This window comes from Acomys russatus, chromosome 15 (assembly GCF_903995435.1).
Source record: "Acomys russatus chromosome 15, mAcoRus1.1, whole genome shotgun sequence".
Classification (NCBI taxonomy): domain Eukaryota; kingdom Metazoa; phylum Chordata; class Mammalia; order Rodentia; family Muridae; genus Acomys; species Acomys russatus.
Window position 1 is genome coordinate 64,746,994 of NC_067151.1, and position 11,018 is coordinate 64,758,011.

General features: G+C 44.6%; 1 protein-coding gene across 3 annotated transcripts; it reads left to right on the plus strand.

Moving 5' to 3' along the window:
• The first annotated feature begins 4,426 nt into the window (after positions 1–4,426).
• Positions 4,427–10,185, plus strand: Rptn (repetin). Of its 3 annotated transcripts, XM_051157658.1 has the most exons (5): positions 4,427–4,454; positions 5,657–5,814; positions 6,693–7,458; positions 7,675–7,716; positions 7,786–10,185. In XM_051157658.1, the coding sequence occupies exons 2-5, from the start codon at positions 5,677–5,679 to the stop codon at positions 10,089–10,091; spliced, it is 3,252 nt and encodes a 1,083-aa protein (XP_051013615.1). In that variant the 5' UTR covers positions 4,427–4,454; positions 5,657–5,676; the 3' UTR covers positions 10,092–10,185. The 3 variants fall into 3 exon arrangements, with proteins under 3 accessions (XP_051013615.1, XP_051013613.1, XP_051013614.1); XM_051157656.1 differs by having other exon boundaries at positions 6,693–7,530; positions 7,675–10,185; XM_051157657.1 differs by having other exon boundaries at positions 7,675–10,185.
• The last annotated feature ends 833 nt before the right edge of the window (positions 10,186–11,018 follow it).

Below are 11,018 nucleotides of genomic sequence, written 5' to 3' on the forward strand. Positions count from 1 at the left end.
ATATGGGGACATGCACCTTTAATCCCAGCACTCAGGGGACAAAGACAGGCAGTCCTTCATGAGTTTGAGGCCAGCCTGATCTACATGGTGAATTCCAGGACAGCCAGGGCTATGTAAAGAGACCATGTTTCCAGAGAGAGAGGGGAGAGAGAGAGAGAGAGAGAGAGAGAGAGAGAGAGAGAGAGAGAGAGAGAGAGAGAGAGAATATAATAATAAATGTTGAGCTCTGGTTCACTGAGAGACTCTGTCTTAAAAAGTAAAGTGGAGTTGGGTTGTGGTGGTGCACTCGGGAGGCAGAGGCAGGTGGATCTCTTGTGAGTTCAAGGCAAGCCAGGTCTGCAGAGCAAGTTCCGGGACAGCCAAGGCTACACAGAGAAACCCTATCTTGAAAAACAAACAAACAAACAAAAACAAAAAAGTAAGGTGTGGGGGGTGGGCACCTGATGTTGAGCACAGGTCCCACATACAGAGACATACTCACCCCCACATAAACAGAGAACAGGAATTATATTTTAACCTAAGGCCTACAAAACTGCTTGCCATGTGCTCACAGGTACCTACTGAATAACTGACTGGATGATTCTGACCGTGTTAGGGAGCTCAGTAAGTGTTAAATGAAGCCATATACAGAAGGTCATCCTTGTAAGAGCATGCTAACACTGAGGCAGCATCAAGCAAAGAACAGTGCCTAGCTAGCACCTCAAAAAAAGCAAAACACAAACAAAACAAGAAAATCCCAACAACGACAACAGCTGCAGATGCAGATGCGTAGTGGCACAGGCCTTTAATCTCACCACTCCGGAGGCAGAGGCAGATGGATGGCTGTGAATTCTAGGCCAGCCTGGTCTACAAAGGGAGTCCAGGACAGCCAGAACTACAAGAGAAACCCTGTCTCAACAAACCAGAAGAAAAGAGAAAAAAATAACGAATGAAAACCAGCTGGCCCACGTCCCTGTGACTTCACCACCTGTTCTCTCAACTGTGGCGATCAGTAACTGTGGCGATCAGTAACTGTGGCGATCAATAACTGTGGCGATCAGTAACTGTGGCGATCAGTAACTGTGGCGATCAATACCTGTGGCGATCAATAACTGTGGCGATCAATACCTGTGGCGATCAGTAACTGTGGCGATCAGTAACTGTGGCGATCAATAACTGTGGCGATAGCTGTTTTCTTCACTTCCCACCAAAAGTCACCTGTAGGTTTAGCTCACTGTCTTGAGATTTTTCATCCTAACAGGTGAGAAGACACATAAATGCAAAACACTAAGCACAGCCACAAAAGCAAAAAGAATCTCAGCACCAGCCAGTGCTCAGGGTTTTAAATGCACTGTTTACATCAGGACAAATGATAAGAAGGCAACCGTAGAGGCCGGGAAGCAAGACTTCAGAGGGCAGAGGCGCGGGCAGTGCCAGAAGAGGCTCTCGGTCTTAGGGTCCACCAGCCCCCTCCGGAAGTCACACTCCTCCAGTATAGTGTACTCCTGTTAGCCACCTAGACTAAAGTTTGGGGTGATTCCTGATAGCCCCACTATCCTTTCCACTTATTGAGTCTGTTCAAAAAACCCCTTGCTTGCTTTCTCTCCCCTGTAGTTTAATTTGTTCCGTCAGGATCAAGCCCCTAGCCTGCTTCTCACCAAAGCCATGCTATTGACGCCTAACTAACCTCTCTGTTCTGGCATTCCCCTTTCAGGTTCATCCATGCACCACAAACTACAGTGATCAATCACCCCAGGCCGCCCAGAGCAGGGGGCAGAGCATTTTTAGCACTCATGTCTAATCTTGAGAAATCCTTCAATTCCAGATTAATTGAGACGACTAGTCACATACTGCAATGAACTTAAATTCTTCTCCAAAACAGTGCTGAAAAAAAAAAAAAAAAAAAAAAAAAAAAAAAACCTAAAAACCACTCAATTCACATTTATCATTAAAATAAACCCTTAAATTAGGCTCTAGATAGCTTCCATAGAATATATGAAAAAATGCATATTAGCCAGGTACTGCGACATACCTGTAATCCTAGTAACGGAGGGCCCGAGACAGGATGACTGAGGCTACTTTGTGAAGCCCTGTGTCAGAAGAGAGAGGTAAAAACAAAGAAATGAAGGACAGCAGAAAAGAGGAGAGAAGAGGAAGGGACTGGGGGAGGGGAGGGGCAGGGAGGGGGAGCACAGGCAGGGGAGGGGAGGCTGGGGAGGGGAGGAAAGCATACTGTGCTGGGAAGGTGAGACGATGCAGTAGACCTGGCTTCTGCTAGCCTTGTGAATCCTTCAGAGGGTCGCACAGGATAACTAGAATGCAGCTTCTTCATCCATAAATTAAGAAGCTAGCCAGGCGGTGGAGGCAGAGGCAGGTGGGTCATTGTGAGTTCGAGGCCAGCCTGGTCTACAAAGCGAGTCCAGGACAGCCAAGGCTACACAGAGAAACCCTGTCTCGAAAAACCACAAAAAATAAATAAATAAATAAAAAATAAAACTTTCCCCATTTAGCTCCCAAATTCTCTAGTCTACTTCTTTATCACCCTCTACCTCAGCAGGCACCCATAGCAACTCAAACACCGCGGGAGCTTTCACCTGTGCAACTTCTTTGCTTTCTCCCAACAAAGAATGCCTTTGCTCTTTTCTCTTCCTACCTGGATATTCTCAGGAACAACGTAAATCATGCTTACAAAGGCAGAGGTGGAGGAAGCCCAGGACCAGCCAGAAGACTTTCACCTAGGTTTTCTAATTACTGACCACTCAGCATGTCCTGCCCTTGACTTTCAAAATAGTTTTTGTTTGTTTTTGGGTTTTTGTTTTTGTTTTTGTTTTTGTTTTTGTTTTTTTTGAGACAGGGTTTCTCCGTGTAGCCTTGGCTGTCCCGGACTCTGTGTAGATCAGGCTGGCCTTAAAATCACAGAGGCCTGCCTTTGTCTCTTGAGTGCTGGGATTACATCCTAGCCCTGCTTCAAAATCTTTTTTATGTGAAGGTTCTTTATTCCAGTTATACTGAAATCTGTCTGAACTTTTACGATTTCCTTGAGAAATCCCAAAGACACATAGTAGGCAGGTGTCATTACAAATACCTAACTGGAAGATTAATTATATAACCAACTATATAACATAATTATATAATCAATTATTTTATATAATTACACATGCATATAATTATATACTACTGGCACTTGTGAGACACAGCAAAAAGGCAGCTGGATCTTGGTCTCTTTGTTCCTTACACAAGATTTTCCAATGTGTCTACAGTTCAACAATTTACTTAATCCTTGAAGATTTATTACGTATCTCTTCGATCACAACACCGTGCTGGTGTGTCACAGGTGTTACAAAGGCAGGGAATACGTGGAGGCCCAGGTCACTAACAATATCTCTGTCTCACAGAAGTCATAAGCTTCCATCTTGTCCCCCAACACCAACTTTCTAGTAGGACTAAAATATTCAAGTGTCATGCTGAGTGGTGGTGGCACAGGCCTTTAATCTCACTCAGTATTTGGGAGATAAAGATAGGTAGATCTCTGAGTTTGAGGCTAGCCTGGCCTACAGAGTGAGTTCCAGAACAGCCATAGCTACAGAAAGAAACTCTATCTCAAAAAAGCAAAAAACCAAACAAACAACAACAAACACTCAAGTGTCAGCTCGGCCTGCATCACTGGCCACCTAATACGACCCTAAAACTGATCATACGATCGCTTCCCCCACTAACCCGCAGAAAACAAAAATCGGTTAGTAGGATAGGCATGGTGGCGCACACCTTTAATCCCAGCGCTTGGGAGGCAGAGGCAGGCAGATCTCTGTGAGTTCAAGACCACCCTGGTCTACCAAATGAGTCCGGAACAGCCAGGGCTCTGTTCCACAGAGAAACCCTATCTCGAAAAACAAAACAAACAAACAAATAAACAAAATTAGGTCAGTAGGATATATGAATGTCTACTTTTATAAGCAAAATATAAGCTTAAGACAAATATTTTCCAAGAATTATTTCCTGACCAAATGCTTAGGCTTCCTAATCTCCACTTGCATGGGATTTTGTAATAAAACATATAAACGTCTTTCTTTGGCATGATTTCACTGTTGTCTACCCCATTAGCCTTGGCACATAACAATTTCTAAGGATCAAATTCAGCCTGAGCCTTTGTCTTCTCAACCCACACAACACATGACATGTACTCCCTTAATTAAGTGGGGCTGAGACTTGAAAAGTGTCACCTACCACAATGACAAACAGGTTCATGAGCAAATGAGGGAAGTAAATAAACCAAACGGTTTGTGGAGGGAGAGGTCCAGCTGGGTTGAACTGGGCTGAACTGGGTTGAGCCCAGAATGATTCAGGCCCTAACACAGAATGGGTGTCTCCTAGCATGGCTTAGTAGGTTAATTAAAAACCCTATAAATAGGATGGGTCTTCAGGTCTCTGACATCCTCCCTGGCTCCTGACTCTTCACCTCATTCTTCCTCAGGCAGGTAAGACATGCATGCTGGACCAGTAGCAGCATCCTCAAGTGTGGCAGGAGGAGAGAGATCTTACAGAACAGTCCTAGGAGGTGGAGGGCAGAGACTGCTTTCTGTTGGTGACACTCTTGGACACTTTGCCGCTTTCCTTTTAGGGCTCTATCTAAGACCATGATGACTCCCCTAAATTTGTGCAACATGGGCCCTAAATATCTCAAAACCGAGTCTGAATGGCCACTTGACAGCTGAGTGTTCCACAGCAGAGTGTTTGCCTTTTGTACAAGCCGGGCAAAGCCCTGGACCATGGGGACACGGCAATACTCACATTCATTATGACAAATGGTCACAAAAGACTCAGCTTGTCACGGGCAGTCCGTCCTTTGTCACTTACATGTACAGGTATCACTGTATGCCTATGTTTCACAGTTGGGATTTCATTTTCAGAAGCCTATGAGCATAGTTACTAGAGTTTTCATACCACAAGAAGGGTTGTTGGCATACAGACTGCAGACGACCCCAGCTTCTCAACACAGCCAATGTTGACCAATCAGACTAGCCGTTGCCTGTCATACAAGCAATGTGTCCACTTGCTGCTTTTCTCTATAACTCTATCTATCTATCTATCTATTATCTATTTAATGTTTACTGATTCCATTTAATAAGCAGGTAAAAGTATTTTCTAGAATTTAACCTCTCAGAAAGGTTTCTTGGACCACTGAAAGAGATATTTAACCTTCTTCTTAAAGAAGACTCTAGAAAATGGGTTCCTATTCAACATCATGCATTTACTGTTCTCCCTAATCACTGAGAGGCAATTATGCACTACTGTCTTTACCTCTGGCCCATCCTCTATGGGATAACCTTCATTTTTCTTCTAAGATGAGGGTCTCAAGCAAGCAACTCCCAACCAGAGTAGAAAGTAAAGCACATAAAATATCTACCACATGCGTTTAATTTTTAAAGACTTTGCCTTTCTCTAGCAAAGAAAAACACTTTTGAAACATCGTCATGATAGTGTATAGTATTTGGAGCCTCAGTGTTGGTCACATACTGACTAGCCTGAAATTATGGCTAATAGCGAACTGTGGTTTCTTAAATTTCCTTCCCAAACCCAAGAAACTACTATTCCTCTGGAAATGCTGACTCCAGGTCTTCATCCAAAACATAAACAGAGCCTTACTTCTTTCTTTTCTTCTTCTTCTTTTTTTTTAAAGATCCACCTGCATTTGCCAAAATGCCGCAACTTCTTAAGAGCATACTCACTGTGAGCAAGGTATTCCAGGAATATGCAGAACATCATGGGGTGGGCACGTCACTGAGCAAGAAGGAGTTGAAGCAGCTTCTCCTCACTGAGTTTGGAGACATCCTCCGGGTAAGATACATAGATTCTTGGTCCTCTGGAGTGAAATGTACATGAGTCTGATGTTCACATTGAGGACATTTTAAGACTATTTTGTTGTACTTGGTCATTCCCCACCAGTAATTTACTGGTAAGCACCTTCTGGTTCAGACAGCGTCTTAGTAGTTCTTACATGCACACACACTCACACATGCACACACACATTTATACACTCACACATACACACTCATACACACATACACACAGATTCATACATGCATACACACACACACACACACAAGCAGGAACACACAAACAGACACACACACACATGCAGGAACACATAGACACAGACACACACACACACCTCCTTTGTATGTGAACTTGAACAAATCATAGAATAACCAAAGTAACGGAGAATAACTTTTAAAATTTGCCATCTATATCTTCTGTTTGTCCTCCTGCACGCACACCTCCTCATGTATTATTCCTTAGTTCACTAAGGATGATTGAGTGCCTCCTCTGTGCTGGCACAATCCTAGTTACTGAGGATACCAACATGAAGAAAGCTAACTTCCTTTTCTTCCAGAATATCACAGTGTAGTGGGAGAGAGGTATATAAATATGTAGGCCTTACTATGTAAAAAGATACAATAACTTTTTCAAATGACTCAAATTAATTGTTGGCACAGTCGTCTGCTCCCTGCGGTCATACTCACATTGGTTCACCAAGCGATTAGGTTCAGAGACCAAGCTGAACAAAGACTAGACTCAGAACCAAGCCACTTTCCTATTAATGGTTTCTCAAGAAATGGTGGGAGGGGGCATTGAGAGGATTGGGGCATTAATACTGATATATAATCCAACATCCATAAAAGGATATTTGGCGGCTTTTTTTCCCCTTCTCACAGAGGCCAAATGACCCAGAGACCGTGGAAACAATTCTGGAACACTTGGACCGAGACAGAGATGGATACGTTAACTTTCATGAATACCTCTTGTTGGTGTTTCAGCTGGCCCAAGCCTGCCATCACAAGCTAGATAAGTTGCATGGGTCTGAAACCTCCTCCAAGAAAAAAACACGGAGCCATAATTTTTCAGAAAACACAGGTAGACAACATGGAGAAAGGCAGAGCTCTCTCCATGGTCAGTCTCAGGGACAAAGTCAGGATGTCCAATATGGTCAGTCTCAGAGGCAAGATGTGGACTCTCACCATGGCAACTCTGAGAGCCACAAAGCAGACTCTCACTATGGTCAGTCAGAGAGACACGATGGGGATTCCCACCATGGTCATTCTGAGAGAGAAGACACAGATTATAGCTCAGATCAGTCTGAGACAGATGATCAGTTCTCTAGCTCTAGTCAAAGACTGGGTTATAAATCTAGCAGTGGCCAGCCCCAAAGTCAAGCATTTCTCTTTGCCTTAAATCAGTCTGAAATCCCTGCTCAGTTTCTTCATGGTGGACAGTCTAAAACATTTAAAAGACAAAGCAGCCATAGCCAGTCTGGAAGACTCCGACAAGATTCTTCTTCTAGTCAAACCAGTCAACAAGAAGCCAATTCTTATGAGCAATATGGAAGGCAGCATCAGAAATCGGGCCACAGTCACACAGACAGACAAGGCCAGAATTTTCAGTTTGGCCAGACAAACAAAAAAGGACATAGTGACCACCAGAGTCAGACAGACAGGCAAGGACAGAGTGCCCACTATGGCCAGAAAGGCAGACAAGGACAGAGTTCTCACCAGGGTCAGACAGACAGACAAGGACAGAATGCCCACTATGGCCAGAAAGGCAGACAAGGACAGAATTCTCACCAGGGTCAGACAGACAGACAAGGACAGAGTGCCCACTATGGCCAGAAAGGCAGACAAGGTCAGAGTTCTCACCAAGGTCAGACAGACAGACAAGGACAGAGTGCCCACTATGGCCAGAAAGGCAGACAAGGACAGAGTTCTCACCAGGGTCAGACAGACAAACAAGGACAGAGTGCCCACTATGGCCAGAAAGGCAGACAAGGCCAGAGTTCTCACCAGGGTCAGACTGGCAGACAAGGACAGAATTCACACCAGGGTCAGATAGATAGACAAGGACAGAGCTCTCACCAGGGTCAGACAGACAGACAAGGACAGAGTTCACAGTGGCATGAGACAGACACACAAGACCAAAGTTTTCATTATGGTCAGACAGGCAGACAAGGACAGAGTTCCCACCAGGGTCAGACAGATAGACAAGGACAGAGCTCTCACCAGGGTCAGACAGACAGACAAGGACAGAGTTCACAGTGGCATGAGACAGACACACAAGACCAAAGTTTTCATTATGGTCAGACAGGCAGACAAGGACAGAGTTCCCACCAGGGTCAGACAGATAGACAAGGACAGAGTTCTCACCAGGGTCAGAAAAACAGACAAGGACAGAGTTCCCACCAGGATCAGACAGACAGACAAGGACAGAGTTCACAGTGGCATGAGACAGACACACAAGACCAAAGTTTTCATTATGGTCAGACAGGCAGACAAGGACAGAGTTCCCACCAGGGTCAGACAGATAGACAAGGACAGAGCTCTCACCAGGGTCAGACAGACAGACAAGGACAGAGTTCACAGTGGCATGAGACAGACACACAAGACCAAAGTTTTCATTATGGTCAGACAGGCAGACAAGGACAGAGTTCCCACCAGGGTCAGACAGATAGACAAGGACAGAGTTCTCACCAGGGTCAGCAAAACAGACAAGGACAGAGCTCCCACCAGGGTCAGACAGACAGACAAGGACAGAGTTCACAGTGGCATGAGACAGACACACAAGACCAAAGTTTTCATTATGGTCAGACAGGCAGACAAGGACAGAGTTCCCACCAGGGTCAGACAGATAGACAAGGACAGAGCTCTCACCAGGGTCAGACAGACAGACAAGGACAGAGTTCACAGTGGCATGAGACAGACACACAAGACCAAAGTTTTCATTATGGTCAGACAGGCAGACAAGGACAGAGTTCCCACCAGGGTCAGCAAAACAGACAAGGACAGAGCTCCCACCAGGGTCAGACAGACAGACAAGGACAGAGTTCACAGTGGCATGAGACAGACACACAAGACCAAAGTTTTCATTATGGTCAGACAGGCAGACAAGGACAGAGCTCTCACCAGGGTCTGACAGACAGAAAAGGACAGAGCTCCCACCAGAGTCTGACAGACAGACAAGGACAGAGCTCCCACCAGGGTCAGACAGGCAGACAAGGACAGAGTTCTCACCAGGGTCAGACAGATAGACAAGGACAGAGTTCTCACCAGGGTCAGACAAACCGACAAGGACAGAGTTCACAGTGGCATGAGACAGACACACAAGGCCAAAGTTTTCATTATGGTCAGACAGACAGACAAGGACAGAGTTCACAGTGGCATCAGACAGACAGACAAGGACAGAGTTCTCACCAGGGTCAGACAGGAAGACAAGGACAGAATTCTTACTGTGGTCAGTCAGAGATTGGGAAAACTGAAATTCAAGGGCAAAATAGGTACTTCCAGGGGACTGGTAGCACAAGAAGAGACTCACATGTTGAACAATCTGGAAGGCCAGGAAACCTAAGTCAACAGACTTCAAGCGCAGACATGAATCAAACCCAGAGACAGAGATTCCAGGATAGAAGGGAGCAGCAAACCCACCACCAGGCATGGAGGCCTCAAGAGGATAATCAACACAAACTCTTAGCTCAGATATATCAAGAAGAGCCACACTCCCATAAAGAATGGGACCAACAATCACAGTGCAGTGAGCAGGACCACTGGGTAGAGGAAGATCACGACCAAAGCTGGGACAGACACAGTCTTGAGGACCAAGAAAGTCTATATGAGATGCAGAGCAGGCAAACCCACGAAGAGGAACAAACCCATCAGGCAAATGATGGGCAAACTTATGTGGATGAGCAGAACCATCAAAGACAACACGGGCAAACTCATGAGGAAAACCATGGTCATCAACATGGTAGACAAACCCATGAAGAAGAGCAAGAGCACCATAAACAGCGCAAGCATCAAAATCAGCGGCAGTGGGAAAGACAAACGCATGATGAAAATGAGAGACATCAAGAAGCCCAAGAACATTCCAAAAGCTTCCCCCCAAAAAACCGATGTCACATGAATGAAGATGCACAGCGCCAAGGATCCCAGGAAAGTCATTTCCATCTAACCCACAGTGATAGAAGGTCCCAAAGAAGAGAACAATCTGGAAACCACCCTACCAAAATAGCTCATGTCTCTAACCCCTTCTATGAGTATGCACAAGAGCAGGCAGCCTATCAGTACTAGGCTGTGTGAGCACCAGAGCTAAGGAAGCCTGGAGCTAACGAAGAAACCTACACGTCAAGTCATCTTTACTTCTGTTTAAAAAGTGAAATTTATATCATCCACGTGGTTTTCCGTCATCTATGAAAATGCTTTTGAAGAGTAGTACTCGTTTTCCTTTTTTTTTTTTTTTTTTTTTTTTTTTTTTTTTTCTTTCTAAATTTTAGTTCCTTGAGTAGCAATCAGAGTTATTTGGTTGGATAGAGCAAATTAGGTGAACTAATCGATCTTCATTTTGATCACTTCGTGGATTTAAATCGTTCCTAGTTTGGTTTTAGTTTAGGTGATAGTTGGTTGAATCATTGAATGGTAGAGCATTCTTCCTGAGGTTTAGAAACAGGAAAAAGTACACTGAAGACTTATGTTACATTTGGGGGAAAAAAAGGAATTTGGGGTTTTGATGAGTTTGGCTCTCATGGGTAAAATATCAGGGACCACAAGCTTCATGGTCTAAGACTTGGATGAAGGACAGTAAGAAGCCTCTAGGAGAGCTGGACATCACAGTGGGCATCTCTAATGCCTAGGCTCTGCTTCTCCATTGATGGGTCATGAGAGTCTACCAGACCATCATACGGAAAGAAAATATATATCATCTGTTTGAAGATCCCCAAGCCATCGGTGATGAGAACGTTTCCAACAAAGACCATGATGTATAGAACATAAACTTATATCAAAGTACTCAATAAATGATTGGTGAGCAATGATGCTGATGCCTTTTTCCTTTCTTCACTGTGGCCACATGAAGGACCACTTCAGGATCATTTTCTAAGAGTAAATCTTCACTTCTTAGGGTTAGAGAAATAGTTCAGCAACTAAGATCACTTGCCATTCTTGCAGAGTACTGGAGTACGGTTACTACATTCTTGTGTTGGCTCATAAGCGTTCATAGCT